This window comes from Podarcis tiliguerta (genome assembly GCF_965153285.1).
Source record: "Podarcis tiliguerta genome assembly, chromosome: 8".
NCBI lineage: Eukaryota > Metazoa > Chordata > Lepidosauria > Squamata > Lacertidae > Podarcis > Podarcis tiliguerta.
This window is the reverse complement of record NC_139541.1, coordinates 87,534,019-87,552,928: the sequence shown is the minus strand read 5'-3', so window position 1 is coordinate 87,552,928 and position 18,910 is coordinate 87,534,019. Positions and strand designations below refer to the sequence as shown.

At 47.7% G+C, this 18,910-nt stretch overlaps 2 protein-coding genes across 3 annotated transcripts in view; both read right to left on the bottom strand.

Annotated features, from left to right (window-relative positions):
- The window catches only part of LOC310683567 (uncharacterized protein), a gene marked incomplete at its 3' end in the record, with an annotated part of 28,770 nt that extends 16,981 nt beyond the window's left edge, over positions 1 to 11,789 (bottom strand). Inside the window, exons 1-3 of the mRNA XM_083453500.1 lie at positions 11,382 to 11,789; positions 6,981 to 7,456; positions 6,326 to 6,407 (exon numbers count right to left, since the gene is read on the bottom strand). Coding sequence (XP_083309626.1) covers positions 6,326 to 6,407; positions 6,981 to 7,382 — 484 coding nt within the window. The 5' untranslated portion in view covers positions 7,383 to 7,456; positions 11,382 to 11,789. The remainder of the gene's footprint in view (positions 1 to 6,325; positions 6,408 to 6,980; positions 7,457 to 11,381) is intronic.
- A 2,525-nt stretch (positions 11,790 to 14,314) lies between these two features.
- Positions 14,315 to 18,887, bottom strand: LOC310684956 (uncharacterized protein). Of its 2 annotated transcripts, none has more exons than XM_083456418.1 (2): positions 18,628 to 18,887; positions 14,315 to 16,918 (listed from the first exon to the last, which is right to left on the bottom strand). In XM_083456418.1, the coding sequence occupies exon 2, from the start codon at positions 16,893 to 16,895 to the stop codon at positions 15,909 to 15,911; it is 987 nt and encodes a 328-aa protein (XP_083312544.1). In that variant the 5' UTR covers positions 16,896 to 16,918; positions 18,628 to 18,887; the 3' UTR covers positions 14,315 to 15,908. The 2 variants fall into 2 exon arrangements, with proteins under 2 accessions (XP_083312544.1, XP_083312543.1); XM_083456417.1 differs by lacking the exon at positions 18,628 to 18,887 and adding an exon at positions 18,580 to 18,623 and having other exon boundaries at positions 14,315 to 18,293.
- Positions 18,888 to 18,910: the final 23 nt, after the last annotated feature.

The window sequence follows — 18,910 nt, the reverse complement described above, 5'->3', positions numbered from 1 at the left end:
AAGCCCGCGGCCTTTCCCATGCCCAAGATAGATGACCTGCTGGCGACGGCGAGGAAAGGACGCGTTTTTACAAAGTTGGATCTGCGAGGGGCGTACAACCTGATTCGCATACGGGAAGGAGACGAGTGGAAGACTGCCATGTTCACGCCCCTGGGCACATATGAATACAGAGTTATGCCCTTCGGTTTACAAAATGGCGCCCACTGTTTTCAAGCTTTCATGCATCACGTCCTGGCGGGTCTCCTCTACAAGACATGCGTCTGCTTCTTGGACGACATCCTGATATTCTCAGAATCGGAGGAGGCCCACGAAGGTGACGTCAAGGCAGTTCTGCAGAGACTGCAGGAGCATCGGCTGTATGCCAAGCTGGAGAAGTGCCAGTTCGACAGGACGGAGGTGGATTTCCTAGGCTACAAGCTGTCGGACAAGGGGCTTGCCATGGACAGCGCCAAGGTTCGCGCAGTGTTGGACTGGAAGAGCCCGCGCAATCGGAAGGAGGTCCAGCGGTTTGTGGGGTTCGCCAACTTTTACCGCAAGTTCATCAAGGGGTTCGCGATGCAGACGGCGGCCATTACTGACACGCTCAGCTCTAAGAAGAAGAAGTTCATCTGGACGGAGCAAGCGGAGCAGTCCTTTCAGAACCTTAAGCGTCTCTTCTCGTCCGAAGGGCAGCTACTGCATGTGAATCCCAGCAAACCGATGAGGGTCGAAACAGACGCCTCAGACAGAGCCGTGGGCGCCGTACTGTTGCAGGAGGACCCGCGTGGGGACTGGAGACCGTGTGCCTTCTACTCTAGGAAGCTCAGCAAGTCGGAGCAAAACTACACCATCTGGGACAGGGAGTTGCTGGCCATTCATGCAGCATTCAAGGCGTGGCGACACTTCCTCGTCGGGGCCAAGCACACCGTGCAGGTCCGCACGGATCATAAGAACCTGGAGTACTGGCGCACGGCAAGATTCCTAAACCAGCGGCACATCAGATGGGCGGAATTTTTCGCGGATTTCGACTTCAGGATAGAATACATCCCAGGCGACAACAACATCATGGCGGATGCACTGTCCAGGAAGCCGCAATACCTCGAAGAGGCGGCACCAGCAGCGGCCAAGCACATTTTCGCTCCGAAAGCGTGGGCGTGCGCTGCAGCAACCGTGGACTTGGAGGCGGTCCGTCGAGCACTGCAGAGGGACCCCTTTGCACAAGCCAAGATGGAGGAGGTGCACAAGGGCACGGTGAAGGACGACGAGTTCCAAGTACGAGACGGATTGCTCATCCGCAGAGGGGCCCTCTACGTACCGGGAGACGACCTCCGGGCGAAAGTACTGCAGCAGTTACACGACGCACCCACCGCCGGGCACTTTGGCAAGGAGAAGACGGCAGAACTCGTTGCCAGAGATTTTTGGTGGCCCAAGATGCGGGGGGAAGTCGCGGAGTACGTCTCGAGGTGCGACACCTGCCAAAGGGCCAAGTCAGTCCACAAACCTCCGGCGGGACTGCTCGAACCGCTGCAGACTCCGAGCGAGCCGTGGGAGAGGGTGGCCCTGGACTTTGTCACGGATTTACCCAGCTCAAGGGGTAAAACGGCAGTGCTAGTGGTGGTGGACATGTTCACTAAAATGGCCCACTTCATTCCGTGCGCGAAGGTCGCCACGGCAGAACAGACCGCCAAACTGTTCATAGACCACGTCTTCAGAGTGCATGGACTGCCACGGTCTATCTTGTCCGACAGGGGGCGCCAGTTCATTTCGAGCTTCTGGCAGAAGCTGATGGGTTTCCTGAACGTCAAGATCAACCTAGCGTCGGCGAGACACCCGCAGACCAATGGACAAGCGGAACGCGTCAACGCCGTCATGCAGCAGTACCTGAGATGCTACGCAAATCAACAGCCGACGACATGGGTGGACTACCTGCCGCTCGCTGAGTTCGCTTACAACAACACGAAGCACGTGTCCACAGGGGTGACGCCGTTCTTCGCCAACAACGGGAGGCATCCCAGAACCTTCCCGGGATTAGAGAGACTGGGGGAGGGGGAGCCACAGGCAGCGGAAGTCTTGGCGGCGGAATTGCAGGAAGTCCACGAGCAGCTTAGGAGGCAGTTAGAGCTGGCAAAGCACGCATACAAACTGCAGGCTGACAAGCACAGGAGGGTTGGTGAAGACATACAGGTGGGAGACTGGGTGTGGTTAGCGGCCCACGCAGTGCCGACCAGATCCTTAGCTAAGAAGAAACTCGGACATAAGCAGCTAGGACCTTACCTAGTTGAGGCACAGATCAATCCGGTGGCCTTCCGGTTGACACTTCCGGAAGGATCCAGAATGCACCCAGTATTCCATAGGTCGGTGCTCACGCCCTACAAAGCACCTCACCGATTTCAGGCGCAGGGCACGGCACCAGACCGGTATGAGGAGATCCCCCCAAGGAGGGAGTCGCCAAGAAGGGAACCCATCAACCAGGTCACAGAGATTTTGGACTCGAGATGGGGGGAAGAGGGAGTAGAATATTTTCTCGCAAGGGAAGGTACCCCGGCCAGCGCCAACAGTTGGGTGCCGGACTATGCCCTGGACGAGCCTCTCCTCAAAGAGGAGTTTCATGCCTTGTTCCCACACAGGCCCATGCCAGCCGAGTATTTCGACGACTGGCTTTTCACACCCACGCTTTCTACCAGCACGTTCCAGGGATTTACCTCGGACGAAGAACCACCATTAGACACACGTTCACCGGAGGGCTCGCCCTCGGGGTTTGCCTCAGACCGCTCGTTTTGGTGGGACAATCGAGGAGAGGAGAGGTGGCTGAGGGGCCCTTGGCAGGCAACGGACCCAGAGGGGAACGAGGGTGAGAGGGACATGGACGTGATGGGGGAAGACGTTGGGTTCGAGCATGGCGGCACGGAGATGGAAGCAGAGGAGAACGAGGTCGGCGAAGACATGGAGGACGAGCCGGATTTCTCTAACTGGATGCACGCCACGGGGGACGAACTGTATCCACCATTCACCCCCACAACGACGGAGCACCCAGCACCCCCGCCGGAGGAAGGGGAGGGGGGAAGGGGGGGCTTCGAGGGGGGGATGGATGTCAGGGGTTCAGGAGCAGAGTCACTGGAGAGGGAAGAAACAGAGAGCGAGGGGGAGGAGTCGGAAGGAAATGTCAGCGGCGACAGTAGTCCAAGATCTCTGAGTCTCTCCAGTGACTCGGAGGATTCACAGAAAGGGGCCCCCATGGTCAGGGCAAGGGGAGTGCCCAGGGGGACACCTCGGGAAGAAGGGGACTCAGAGAGTAGCAGCTGGAAATCCGGACCAGCGTCCCCCCCAGAGTGCAGTAGGGGGGAGGAGTCCAAGGCATCGGGATCAGGGAGCGCGCAGGCAGAGGGAGAACGTGAGGCAGGAGTGGCCACACCCTCGTCAGGGAGCGAGGAAACGGTCATCCGGAAAGTAAAACGCGCGCGCGCGCCAAGTTCAAATGTACAGGAGGGCGGCAAGGTGGGCAGCCCGGGTAAGGAGCCAGGTCCTAAAGCCCGCCGAAGAGAGGGGGAGGAGTCAGAGGGGTCTAGCTCCGCATCGGAAGAGTCCAGGAGGAATGAGACCCCGGGGGGTAGTAAGACCCAGAGGAAGAGAGAGAGAAGGAAGAGGTGGAGTAAGATTAGAGTCTTGAACTGGTGCACGGGGGGTGGAGATCCAGACAGAGCTTCGCCGGTCTAGAGTCCAGACGTAGGGCTGGGACGCTGAGACTTGTAAATGGAGACTATTCTTCAATAAAGACTTTGATACTGTACTATCGGCTAGCGTTGGTCCTTGGTGAGCTGGGACCCGGAGCCAGCCCTGACATGTGCGTTTATATTCGGCCAGATAGAGGGATGTAAGCAATCTGCAAGTTGTGTAGGAGCTGATTAAATTCATTACTGTATCATTTGCAGTTCAACAGATCCCTCTCCTTCCCAGGCGGAGAAGAAAAGTGGCAAAAACAGGTTATTTATTGGGACCGTGTGATTTTTGCAGCTGCTGTTAAAGTTGCCAAACAACGAAGCATGGGACGGCGCAATGGAGAATTTCTGAAACCACAATGGGATATTAGCTCTGCCCAAGGAATGATGGAGAACAGCAACAACCAGGAAAAGATAGAACATTTTACAAGGACAGGAAGAAACATCATGAACAGAAAGATTGCCACACACAGGAAGAATAAGGATATAGCTGGAGTGCCTCACTTGTAGTTTTATATATTATTTAATGTGTCAAAATGAATGGAAGTCATTAATATTGCAGTTGTTGTATAAATGATTGTTATCTTGACTGGAGTGTAATTGAAATTAATAAGATTTTGGAATGCAGAAATAAAGAAAATCATCAAACCATCAGGGGGGGCACCTAAATTATATAATTTGGGTTGGTATTAGTAATTGTATAGTAATTTGGCATTGTTATAATGAGGCTATTATAGGACTGTAATTGAAAACTAATAAAAATTACCATTGTGGACACATTATAATGACGGAAGATTGGGAAAGGTTGTGGAAGAAAGGAGTTAAGTTTACTGAATGTACTGCATTCAAAGAAAACATTATGAAAATGATGTATAGATGGTACTTAACCCCGGTAACGCTAGCAAAGATGTACCACACGAATGACAATTTATGTTGGAAATGCAAAGAAAAAGAAGGCACCTTTTATCATATGTGGTGGATGTGTCCCAAGGTGAAAGACTTCTGGGAAAAGATTTATAATGAGTTGAAAAAAATGTTGAAAAATACATTTACTAAGAAACCAGAAGCCTTTCTACTTGGAATAATAGGATTGTAATTGCCCAAAAAAGATGTTAGATTGTTTTTGTATGCCACTACAGTGGCAAGACTGCTATTAGCTAAAAATTGGAAATCTCAAGATATACCAACAATAGAAGAATGGCAGATGAAGATGTTGGACTTTTTGGAGCTGGCCGACCTGACTAGAAGAATCCGTGACCAGAAAGAAGAGGCGTATCAAGAAGACCGGAAGAAATGTAAAAATATTTAGCCAAATATTGTAACATAATGTCAGGGGTTCAGGAGCAGAGGCACAAGAAAGGGAGGAAATGGAGAGCGAGGGGGAGGAGTCCGAAGGAAATGTTAGCGATGACAGCGGTCCGAGGTCTCTGAGTCTTTCCAGCGAATCGGAAGATTCACAGAAAGGGGCTCCCATGGTCAGAGCAAGGGGGGTGCCTAGGGGGGCACCCCAGGAAGAAGGGGCCAGAGGGGACTCAGAGAGCAGCCGTAGGGAATCAGTACCAGCGTCCACACCAGAGTGCAGTAGGGGGGAGGAGTCCCAGGCATCGGGATCAGGCGGCGCACTGCCAGCGGGAGGACATGAGTCAGGATTGGCCACGCCTCCATCGGGGAGCGAGGAAACGGTCGAGAGGAAGGTTGAAGGTTGGGCGCGCGCGCCAAGTTCAAATGTACAGGAGGGCGGCGCAGTTGGCAGCCCGGATAGGGAGCCAGGTCCCAAAGCCCGCCGAAAAGAGTGGGAGGAGTCAGGGGGGTCAGCATCAGCGTCAGAGGAATCCAGGAAGGAAGGGACCCCGGGGGGTAGCAGGACCCAGAGGAGAAAGGAGAGACGGAAGAGGTGGAGTAAGGCTAGAATCTTAAACTGGTGTACAGGGGGCGGAGATTCAGATGGAGCTTCGCCGATCTAAACCCTAGACGTAGAGCTGGGGCGCTCCGGCTTGAAAATGGAAACTGTACTTCAATAAAGACTTTTGTACGTTACTACCGGCTAGCGTTGGTCCTCTGTGAGCTGGGACCTGGAGCCAGCTCTGACACATAAGATAATTAGAAGTTACTTGGAAGTATCAAATAGGTTTAGATTAAGAATGAATTGTAAAGAATTAAGGATAAGAATATCAATAAAAGAGAGAGGATAGTAAATAGAAGGAGTTAATTTCATTAGAAATATGATTTTGGAGAACTGTTACAAGGTGAAACAATGAAATTCAGTTAGGGGGGATTTGAAGTCAGTTAACAATGAAAGTTAAATTAGGATAGAAGTAATAAGTGATTTTATTTGTTTTTTATTGTTTTCTTTAGTACTGTAGTGTGTTTTGTATGTTATTTTTGTTATAAATGTGGAAAATTAATTTGAAAAATTGAAAAATAAAAATTACTATTGTAAAAGTCTCCCTTGCTGAGTACATTTAGACATTTGTACCCATTTCATATATTAGTTGTGCAAAAATACATCTCCCCCCACCCCTGAGCTCTGGACTCCAAGTGTCTTCACCTAAAAGATGTAAAGAACTCACAGATTAGTTTCAAAACCAAGAGAATGTGACAAAACGCAGAAAACACTCCTTCCTCCTTACCCAGAGGCCTCACTCTGGCGTCCAACGGAGTCTTCACTGCCTCAGAAGAATCAAGACCCATTTCTGCAAAAAGATTCTTCCCCTGAAAGAGAAACATGGATTCAAAACAGAGAATGGGGAGAAGGAGTAGAAAAGCTTATTTAGTATTTTTATTAAATCTACTACTTCCTTACATTTGAAGGCCCTCCACTGCCGCAGGGAACCTCGTCAAGGCCCTCATCTGCTGCGGGGAAAGGCAGCACACCCTCTGCCATTGTGAGGAGGTACGGCGGGACCCTCTGCTCCCATGGGGAGGCCCAGCAAGGCCCTCCACCACAGCAGATATATATCATGATATACTGAGATATCGTGATACTTAACTGCTTGAAAACCAGATATCGCCCATCCCTACCGGGAGGACTCCCAAGTACAGGGGAGAGGAGGCTGAGGGAACATTCCACAAAGGAGGGTGTTTGAAAAGGGGTGAGGCAGCAGGCACAGGGTGACATAACTGGATTTCTAAGGCTCAAAGAGCATTTCCCCATGCAGAAAGGATGTACTTGATCAAGGGAACCATGGACTCAGAAAAGGTGAAAACCTCTGTACTAGAGCATTTGGGGATATTCTCCCTCCGCTTTGGAGCCCCTTGGGAGTTTCCAGAGGAAATCTCTCTCACCTGCTGCTCTGCCTGCTTCCTCTCCTCTGCCTGACTCAGGAGGAAACCTTCGGCCAGGGCCACCGCCTGGGAACTGGTCTCCGCTCCGCATTCCTTCACCCAGCTCTCCATCTCTGGAGGAAGGACAGCCAGGAACTGCTCCAAGATCACCAGGTCCAACACCTGAGCTTTCATGTGCCTTTCTGGCTTCAGCCACTGGTGGCAAAAGTGGTAGAGTTGGCTGCAAATCTCTCGGGGTCCTTTGGCCTCCTGTCTGAGTTGCTGGCTCTGCACATCTGAGTAGAGGGTGTTCTCCTCATCCAGGATCTTCTGCAAATAGCTTCCCCAGAATCCACCATTGCTCCCAGTTTTGATGGCAAGGCCTATTCCTGCTTCAGGGCCAGCTGAATATTGCTCATCCATCTATGTTATCACGTCACCTCTAAGAGATTGGAAAAAACCCCTTGGTCTTTCCTAATGAGAGGTGCTAGAAAATCCTACAAAACAAATGCATTGTTCTGTTATAAAACTGATACACAACCAGGAAAGGAAAAATGTTCCATGGGCAAGCATGGATGAGTCTTGCTAGGAATCACAGCCCGGATTCTTTTGAAAATAATTAGAAGGAATGAAATCAGAATGGTGATTGACGAGTGAAACATTTGTAATAGGTATAATTTGGACCCAGGACGTGGGTGGCACTGTGGGGTAACCCACTGAGTCTCTGGGCTTGCCAATCGGAAGGTTGGCGGTTCGAATCCCTGCAACGGGCTGAGCTCCCATTGTTTGGTTCTACCTCCTGCCAACCTAGAGTTCGAAAGCACATCAAAGGGTAAGTAGATAAATAGGTACCGGCGGGAAGGTAAACGGCGTTTCTGTGTGCTGCTCTGGTTTTGCTAGAAGCTGCTTAGTCCTGCTGGCCACATGACCCGGGAAAACTGTCTGCGGACAAAAGTTGGCTCCCTTGACCAGTAAAACGAGATGAACACCACAACCCCAGAGTTGTTCGTGACTGGACCTAACAGTCAGGAGTCCCTTTACCTTTTTAAAAATTTGGACCCAAGGCAAGATTCTTCTTCTTCATTGAATTTATATACCGCCCTATACCTGCAGGTCTCAAGGCAGTTTACAGAATAAAATAAAAAAACCACAAAATCCATAATCAAAATAAAAAAACCCAAATAATACCCCCCCCCCCAAAAAAAAATTTTAAAAGGGCATAGGTTGCCAATCAAATCAACCAAAGGCCTGGTTAAAAAGGAACTTTTTTGCCTGGCGCCTAAAGGTGTATAATGAAGGCACCAGGAGACCTTCCCCAGGGAAGGTGCTGGGGAGAACATTCCACAGACTGGAAGCCATGGCAGAGAAGGCCCCGTTCTGGTGTTGCCATCCTCTGGATCTCTCAAGGAGAAGGCACATGAAGGAGGGCCTTAGAAGGTGATCTCAGGGTCTGGGTAGGATCAAATGGGGAGAGGCAGTCCTTGAGGTATTACAGTCCTGAGCCATTTATAATAATAATAATATTATAATAATTTATTATTTATACCCCGCTCATCTGGCTGGGTTTCCTCAGCCACTCTGGGCGGCTTCCTACAAAACACTAAAATACAAAAATCTATTAAACATTAAAAGCTTCCCTAAACAGGGCTGCTTTATAGGTCAAAACCTGCACGAATTGTGCCTAGAAGCACTGGCGGAGGAATTGGGGGTGGGAGTGCACCACCCCCAGTGGCATGATTCCAGCAGGGTGCCATTGCAGCTGCCCCCCCCCCCCCGCACTGGGTGCCACGCCCCCACAGACGGTGCACCACGCCCCCAGGAAGGCGTGCCACACCCCCAGGATGCACGCACGGCCCGGGACACACACCATGCCTCCAGTACATGCGCCATCCACGTCCCTGGGACGCGTGCCAGCCACGCCCCCACCTGCCCTCCACCCCACCCCCCACCAGAGCTGAAGCTCCGCCACTGCCTGGAAGCTAATTGGTAGCCAGTGCAGTTGGACCAGGATTGGTGCAATATGCTCAAACCGTCTTGTCCCAGTGAGCAACCTGGCTGCTGAATTCTGCACTAGCTGAAGTTTCCGAACCACCTTCAGAGGCGGCCGCACATATAACGCATTGCAGTAATCTAACCTTGAGCTTACCAGAGGATTCTCTGTTAGGATTCTTGCCCCGTGTTGCAGTCATGGGATTGTTTTATCACATGACGGTGTATGTTTTCATTCCACATAGTGGGAAGTGATGGAGACAGGATGTTTATATTACTGTGTTCTGTGTACTGTGTTACTGTAATGTGGGACTATTGTCCTTTGCTCTCTCTCTCTTTGATGTCTGATGAGAAAGAGGAAGGAGCTGACTCAGAATGCTCCCAGCGTATATATGTAAATAAACGTAGTTTAGCCAAGAAGTTGTGCTACTGACTCTGCCACACGAACTGCCAACACTCCATTGATCCTAAAGTGTGCTGATGCCTCTTGGCATCAGTCGCTGTGATGTTCAGGCTGGAGAAAGACTGAGTCTCCCGACCGACCAGGAGGGAGAGAACATGCCAGCCGGGCATGTGTCTCTGCCAGGTTCCTACCGGTGTATAGGACGCTCCTGACCCACCCCTAGTTCAGAACAGTCGCTCCAAAAGGATACCATGGTCAATGGTACTGAAAGCCGCTGAGAGGTCCACTTCATTCGTCTCCCAGCTTGTTTTCTTGCCCTAAGCTCTGGAGTATACCAGGGAGCCAAACAGGCTCCACGAAGTGGGAGAGGGCACTCAGGGGTGATCAGGTCAATAGCCAAAGCCATTCGTGTTCCAGAGGTTGGCCAGGGCTTAGAGAGGGGCACCAGTCAATCCCCCAGAGCCGTTGGGAATCCCACTGGATCCATCAGCCACCGAGGACAGACCTTTCTAATAGGTCCCCTGCCTCTGCAGAGGGGAAAAGGTGCTGACAGCCTAAATCTTAACAGGAAGTGATCCAACCATGACAAGGGACTGATGTCAATGTCCCCCACTTTCAAATCATCCTCTTCCTGCCCAGTTGAGAAAACAAGGTCCACTGTGGCCTGCCATGTGCATGTGGCCAGTGACATGTTGGGACAACCCCATGGTTGTCATGGCGACCACGAAGTCGCCCCAGAGCCAGCTGCCTCGACGTGGATGTTGAAGTCTCCCAGAACCAGCAGTCTGGGAGACCTAAACGCTGCCTCCAAGACCAATTCTGTCAGCTCAGGCAGGGAGACTGCTGGGCAGCAAGGTGGGTGGTAAACCAGCAGAATCCCTAATCTGTCCCGATTGCCCAACATCAGGAACACACACTCTAGACACCCCCCCCCCCACCGGACAGAGAGCCTGAAGATAGAGAATCTCTATAGACCACAGCAGCTCCCCCTCCCCGACCCACGAATCTGGCCTGATGCAGCACTGAGTAGCCAGGTGGGCACAGCTGGGTGAGACCAACTCTACCCTGTTCACCCTCTACGTGGAACTGCCCTGGAAGACAACTCAGAATCTGGTCCAAAATTCAGTGGCCAAATAATAAACTGGATTCCTCTTATTTTTAAAATAATGTTTCTATCCCACCTTTTTCTCCAAAGAGCTTCAGGTGGCATTCATGGGTCTAACCCTCCTCATTTAACCCATTTAAATCATATAAACACCTGCATTGGTTACTATTTCATTTCTGTGACCAATACAAGGTGCTCACATGAGGGATTCACATAAGCCCCCAGGTATATGTAGAACCATCTTGCTTTGGAAACACCCCCCCCCCGCCCCCCGTTCATCAACAGACCAACACTATTGTTTCATAGGCAAGAGAAGAGGAAAAATGACCATTAATCTAAGGACAACCACAATGGCTCTTGAATGTTGGCTATGCAATGTTGAATGTTCCAGTGGTTTTCTCAATTACAGCTGGCGGAGAGATTTAAGCTGGATAAAAGGATTTTAAAATAGAACAAAAAGAATTGGCCTCAACCTTTTTTTTAAGCCGCCTAGGTTGGTGACCGTCCCTGCTTCCTGTGGGAGGGAGTGCCATCGGTTTAACTACGCACTGCGTGATGAAAGGAATTTCTTCTATCTGGCATGACCTGTCCAGCATTTTTATTCGCTTATCCCATAGGCCAAGTATTATTTCTACGTCCAAATGTTGCCATCTGGCTATGATCTCTGTGAATCGCTGTGACCTCCGTTAATGAATGTGACTAACTCCGCAATCTAAATAGGGTTCATTTGCATTCCCATTTTTTCCTAACGCAAAGACGCCCCCAAAGGACCTCCTACAAACTCGCCCCCGCCCTGGCTTTGCAGAGAGGAAGGGGCAGAAGATCTGCTCCCTGGCTGGGGTCCCCCCTGCATGAGCTGAGCAGCCCCCCATGCACCCTCCCCATCTCCCCGAAGCGCCCCATGGGGAAGAGAGAGGGGACTCACCAGAGCCCAGAAGGCATCGCCCGGCCACCTCTAGAAGAGACAGGAAGGATTTCTGTCCTCTCTAGGAATGCAGCTCAGCTCCTTTAACGCTTGCAAGGCGCAGCTCGCCAGCCTCTCAGGAGCCGCATGCATTGCACTCCCCCCGCGATGTCTTCTTGGGGGGGGGGACCCTCTGAGCTGGCCACCTGGGCTGTTTCCTCCCTTGGCCAGAAACGGGGGGACAGCTTGCCGTGCAAAAGGCTCTGCAAGGAGCAGGAAAGCCCACCCTAGAATCACAGAAGTGGAGCTGGGAGGAACCCCCACGGTCATCTAGCCCAGCCCCTTGCAAGGCAGGCATCTCATCGGAAGCATCCCTGTCAGGTGGGCATCCCGCCCGCCTCCTTCTCTCCCCCCCCCCCCACTCACCGGCTCTACCAGTCCCACAGCAGCCTCAGCCGCGCGCCTGCCAGCCGACCCCTCTAGGTCCGAGGAAGGCGCTCGGCTAGCCAAGCAGGAGAAGCGAGGGGCTCCCGACTCCTCCCCAAACACCTCCCCGCAAATCCCGGAGAAAGGCCAAAGCTGGAAGGACCCCCCTTCCTTTGCACGTGGGAACAGCAAGAGAGCCTGGATCGGGCGAAAGCCTGTCCCTCAGCTGGCAGTGCTAGATTTACTATAAGCTAAACAAGCTATTCTCTGCAGCCAAAGATGGAGAAGCTCTTTACACTCGGCAAAAACTAGATTTGGAGCCGACTGTGGCTCAGATCATCAGCATCCTATAGCAATATTCAAGCCTAAACTGAAGAAAGTAGGGAAAACCACTGAGCCAGTAAGATACAATCTAAACCAAATCCCTTATGAATACACAGTGGAAGTGAGGAGCAGGTTACTTATCCATTCTGAAGGAAATCAGCCCTGAGTGCTCACTGGAAGGACAGATCCAGAAGCTGAAGCTGCAATACTTTGGCCACCTCATGAGAAGAGAAAAGACCCTGGAAAAGACCCTGATGTTGGGAAAGATTGAGGGCACAAGCAGAAAGGGATGGCAGAGAACGAGATGGTCAGACAGTCTGGTGTGCTCTGGTCCATGGGATCACAAAGAGTCGGGCATGACTAAACAACAACAAAACAAGCTATGGTATAGGGCCCCACTCTCTTGGGGGCCCCCAAAAAAATTAAAGGGGGGAAACTGGATGTACATTTCCAAACTATAAGATAAAAAAAATAAAACCTACATACAGCAACAGTGTTTCATGTTGTGTGGGCTCCTATGATGTAAGTAATGGAACCCACTTAAAAACCTCCAAGGAGAGTCCACCACCTCTCATGGGAGTATGTTCCACTGCTGAACAGCTTACTGTCAGATTTTTTTCTGTTTAGTCAGAATTCCCTTTCTTGCAGCTTGAAGCCATTGGTTTTGAGTCCTACCCTTCAAAGCAGAAGAAAACAAGCATGCTCCCTCCTCCATGTGACAGCCCTTAAGATATTTGAAGGTGGCTACCCAGGGCCGGATTTAGATAAAGAGCGGCCCTCAGCTACTCCACTTGTGAGTAGCTCCCAATCACCCTCATGACTAGTAGAAAATGGAAAAGTGTTATAAACAAAATTGAATGAAGCCAAGGATGATGATGGGTTTTTAAAATTCTGTAGTTCACATTTTCTCCTCTAAAGGATATCAGAAAACATCATCAAAATTTGTCCTCTCTTGAGATATCATGGCCCTTAATTCATTTTTAATTCTTTGGGGTCTCGAAAAACTCCTCTCCCCTGAGCAGTTAGTGACCATAAAGCTAAGAAATAGCTGCAAGATTGTTTCCACATTAGGAAAGGCCATCTGATTTTTTCCCCTTGTATAGAATTTGATGAAGGTCTGTATGAGACAGAGAAGGCTCTGCTGTAAACCTATGGCTTTGTTTCTCAGGTGAAAGTGCAAAAGTTCATCAATAAATTTTGAGTCAGCATCTTCTGGGTATGCTTCCATCAACAGTTCAACACCTTACTGAATTTCTTGCTTAGATACTATCAGAATAGCAAGAATGAAAAAAAAATGTACATCACTGTACACAGTACTTTTTAAAATTGGCTTTAAGTGCAACTTATATAGGAATAAAGGATTTTATCCTAAACCTATCTCTTGAAGAAAGTGCATCTAAGCCTAAGGCATCAGGTGAACTTCAGTAATTTGTTTACCGTTCCCTCACTCTTTGTCTCCGTGTTTTGTAGTGGACATTTGGCAAGGTGCCTTTTGCTTGTTTCTCAAGCTCATCAAAATCTCTAATTTTCCTTAAAAAATCCAGAGGTGAACTGTACAAACTTGCACATGAACTCAATAACAGGCCTGATTTCTGAAGGGCTTTGCTGACCTTGTGAAAATGACCTAGCACACAGATTTATATCTCTAAGATTCTGCAGATTTTGGCTGTGAACTAGAGCCCCACAAAAAAAATTCAAGTTGGGCCCTAGAGTTTCAAATAGGGCTCCACTGGCTGGCCCCAAGTCTCGTAGGTGCTGGGCCCAACTTGCCCTGCCCTCACATGAAGTCTTGGGTTTACAATTTGGTGAGAGGGAGACTGCCCGCTAAGGCCCCCTAGATTTAGAGGACCTAGGCTTCAGCCTACTTAGCCTATACTGCAGACAAGCCTTACTAATTTACTTTTTGGGCCACACAACTCATCTGAAGGCAGCACTGTTTAGGGAAGCTTTTAATGTTTAATAGATTATTGTATTTTAATATTCTGTTGGAAGCCGCCCAGAGTGGCTGGGTATAAATTAATAATAATAATAATAATAATAATAATAATTACTATTATTATTATTACAGCATTAACTTTCAGGGGGTGTACTGAGAAAGGTGACGAGGACTGATTTTGCAGTCGTTCAGGGGAGTTTCATTTCCGGGGGTGCTGGAGACTTGAAATCAAGACACAATTCGACTCAGCAGCAAGCTACACCCCCACTGTACAGCATTATTTTTTTTATTATTTTACTTTCCACAAAACAAGATTCCACAATTAACATTGAAAATACGTATGTGTGGTCCCCCCCCCCTTCATATGTATATCCTTATCCTTTCATCATTATCTCTACTGAGATTCTTAAAATCTTCAAGCTTCCCCCATTCCCACTACTTCTGGTTCCTTATATACCCCAAATTCTTCTGCATATCCATATCTACTATTAATCCATTATTATATCCTAAATTATCAAAATTTCTGGTAATTGCAAGCGTTTAGTCCAAAGCTGCTAATGTTTCAACTTGTTTAGTGTTCTTTGCACATATACAATAAATGTTTCCCACTTTTTGAATTTCTCATTATCATAGTCTCTGAGCTTTGTTGTTAGTTTCACCATCCCTGCATAGTCCCTAAGTTTGATTCGCCATTCTTCAAAGTTTCTTCCTTCCATCTTTGAACTAACAGGATCCGGGCCGCTGTTGTAGCATACATGAATATCTTCTGTTCTTTGGGTAGTTCAGCATCTATTGAACCTATTAAGAAAGCTTCTGTTTTTTAAACAAAGGTCATTTTAAACATTTTTTTCTGTTCATTATAAATCCTTTCCCAGAAATTTTTAATAATTCTCCAACTGAAGAAGGGTGCATGCACACAAAATAATATACCCAGAACAAACTTAGTTGGTCTCTAAGGTGCTACTGGACAATTTTTTATTTTTTTAAAATGAAACCAGACTTTCAAAAATCCCTCCGATCAAAGTGTGCCTTGCCAAACTCACAAGTATTTCCAGGTACTCACTCCACTTAATGGGTGTTCTCCTGCAGACATCGGGTTTCTTGGATGCAAGGTCATGTTCACAATTATAAATCCAATAAGAAATGAGAATGGGTTTGGGTTGCTTTTAATCCAACTTTCCCATCAGCAAGCTGCTGTCCATTTATATCAAATAAGCTGGTAACTTTCCCACTTACAAACTTTCCCAATGCAGTGGCTATTACCTAGGACATGGGGACATACCTCCTTTTTATTTCTCTGTCTGGTGCCGAATTTAGTTGAATACAATCTTTTATAAAATCTTCTTTATCTTCCCATCGGCTGCAAGTAGTTTTGGGAAATCTCTGCTTCAGCCTAGAGTGGAGGCTTGTCTCCCACGGAGTTGCGCTGCTGCCAGGACCACTGGCTCCGTCACTGCTCCCCACACCCACTCCCCGTGCCTTTCAGCAGAGGAATTGAGGGCAGCTGGAGAAGCTTTTGCGGGCTGCTGGACCCTCCACACCTGGAGAACCCTCTCAGGGTTTTCTGCGCACTCTGCCTTAGTGCTTCTCCCTGTTGCTCCATGGGGCTCAAGTGTGTCAGAGCGATCAGACTCGCACTCTGCAGAAACTCACACTCCGACCACCATCTGCAGAAACCAGAAGTCTCCCACTGTACAGCATTTTAAATGTTTATGGGAGAGGTGGTGTTGCTGTGTTGTTTTTCTTTTACCTATTTATTCATGCTTTTACCTTGTATTTTATTTTGTGAACCACCCAGAGATTTTGTGATGAAGGGCAGTATGTAAATCTAAAAAATAATAATGCCTCCTAAAATTAAATCTCTACACAAACACTACTAGTTTTCCTCCACCATGAGTTTTTTGATGGGAAGTGAGGCTGCTCTTATGTCTGAAGCTTTTTCCACATTCTTGGCACTGAAATGGTTTCTCCCCTGTATGAATTATTCGATGGGAAGCGAGATGGTAGCTGTGACTGAAGCTCTTGCCACATTCCAAGCACTGATAGGGTTTCTGCCCTGTATGAATTCTTTGATGGGCAGTGAGACCTTCTTTCCAGGTGAAGCTCTTTCCACATTCCAAGCACTGAAATGGTTTCTCCCCTGTATGAATTCTTTGATGGTAAGTGAAACTATCCTTTCGACTGAAGCCCTTTCCACATTCCAAGCACTGATAGGGTTTCTCCCCTGTATGAATTCTTTGATGGGAAGTGAGATTTTCTTTCCTAGTGAAGCTCTTCCCACATTCCAAGCACAGATAGGGTCTCTCCCCTGTATGAATTCTTTGATGGGAAGTGAGATTTTCTTTCCAAGTGAAGCTCTTTCCACACTCCAAGCACTGATAGGGTTTCGCCCCTGTATGAACTCTTTGATGGGAAGTGAGATTGGTCCTCTGACTGAAGCTCTTTCCACATTCCCAACAATAATGTGGTTTCTCCCCTGTATGAATTCTTTGATGGGAAGCTAAAGTCTGTTTCCAGATGAAGCTCTTTCCACACTCCAAGCACTGATAAGGTTTCTCTCCTGTATGATGTGATTTGTGGGAAGTGAGACTGTCCTTTCGACTGAAGCTCTTTCCACATTCCAAACAACAATATGGTTTCTCTCCTGTATGAATTCTTTGATGGGAAGTGAAACTCTTTTTCCAGGTGAAGTTCTTTCCACACTCCAAGCACTGATAGGGTTTCTTCTCAAGGGGATTTCTTTGATGGGAAGAGGAATGGGAGCTCTGACTGAAGCTCTCTCCATAGTCTGAATACTGATATGGCTCCTCCACTGTATGGATTTCATTGTGGTCTCCCTTGTTCTTCATTTCCAATTCACCAATACCTGAAACTAAGAGGCAAACGGATTAGAGGCTTGGGAAGAAGTGCAGCTCAAAATTATGGAGGAATGCTAATTAAGGCTTGTGACAGGGAAAAACTCAAGGGAGTTAGATGTTATAATGTTCATTTTGTTCTGTAAAAATGTCTAGTTTCATATACAAATCGAGTATTGGCTGTTTTCTCTCACTTAAGTTTTTAAAAGATTAACACATCTTAACAGTAACATCAATTTGTTCAAATTTAAATATGGATCTGTACTACGTTCATAAATAACGTGTTCTTTTATTATTATTTAAATGATGGACAATGAAGGAATGTTCCCTGTCCAAAATTAAGATATATTCAATATGCTCTATTGTTCAATATGCAGTAATAAATCTAAACAAATTTTAAGAGCTGGTGAAATATTTGGGAACACTGACACTGGACAGGCATGGTCTTAGTCAGCTGCCTTGTAGTGAGCAATGTAAGAGTAGGGGAACAAAAATGGAAAGCATATGGACTTCTGTGTGCTGAAAAACACTTTGTGTATTAAACAAATGTGTGTAGCAGCTGCCAAATTAAACTTCTTCAGTGGCGAAAAAATATAATTATGATGTGCATCACGTTAAAGCAATTTGGATGTTTTCTTAAATTCTTGACATCACAGCATGCAGCAGAAACTTGTCATATTGGCATTATTATTACTCAAGTGCCCTTACTTAAATGTTACATTACTGCAAGAAGTTACAGGGGACGAGGCAGGGGGCCTTCTTGGTAGGGGCACCCACCCTGTGGAACGCCCTCCCATCAGATGTCAAGGAGATAACTATGCAACTTTTAGAGGACTTCTGAAGGCACCTCTGTATCGGGAATTTTTAAATGTTTGATGTTTCATTTTTTTGGGAAGCTGCCCAGAGTGGCTGGGGCATCCCAGGGAGATGGGCGATGTAAAAATAACAAAATTATCATTATTGTTACTACAGGGTTCACTGCCTGAGATTCAAAAGGCCTGGCTCTCCTCCCTCCTCTCTGTCTCAGAGGCTGGGCTTTCTGTCTCATCTCAAGGACTGCCAAAGCGCCCAAAAAAGCCTCTTGACTTCAGCCCAAACAGTCCACATCAATCCTAAGCATCTCCTGTTCTGATTTCCATTTTTTGGTCTTCCTTTCCAGCTTTTTAGATTTTTCCTCCCTTCCTTTCATGTAGACATCAAGTGCTTCTGTTTTCTTTGTCAGTGTCTCTACTTTAGTGGTCAAATTTGTCACCATTTCACTATTTCTATCAATTCGGGCTAATAGCTTCTCCAAATTTTCCTTCATCTCTTTAGTCAGATCCTGTTTCCTGCATTTTTCCTGCTCTCCCTCTTCCTTCCAGCTTGATACCCAACACACATAAGCTGTCTAAGCTGTCCTTCATCTCTTCAGTCAGGTCTTTTTAAAGTCAGCAAAAGTTCCACCAATTCAGATGGGGACCTGTCTCCTGGGTCTTGCTCTGAAGATCTTCTACTCAGGCTCGGTGTTAACTGTTTTTCAACTGCCAGAGTCAAAATCTCACTCTCCCTTTTCCAGCAACCCCTAATCAGTTTCTCAAGGCCACAGAATAACTCTTTCCTAAGAGATCCTGTTTCCTGTATTTTTCCAGCCCTCCCTCTTCCATCCAGCCTGATACCCAGAACACATAAGCTGTTTAACATAAAATCCAATTTCTCAAATTAAGATTCGAATTAACCAAATAATTACTTTAAGAGAGGAACCACAAGAAAGAAAAAAGAAACAATGTGTCCAAGAGGACACAGCAATTTGGATGTCCAGAGAAGAGTGGTTGTCTTGCAGGAATCCAATTCTCTTTAACTGTCTCACAGTAGAAGACATATTTTCCTTCAAAGAGAAGCAAACTTGTCCAAACCTGTCCTGCTATTAGCTTTTTTAGCCAACTCTCAGTCCTTTTAAGAGCTCAAATAGTTTTTTTAAAGAACTTTAAAAATGAGACCAGATTTTCATAAATCCCTCCAATCACTCTTGG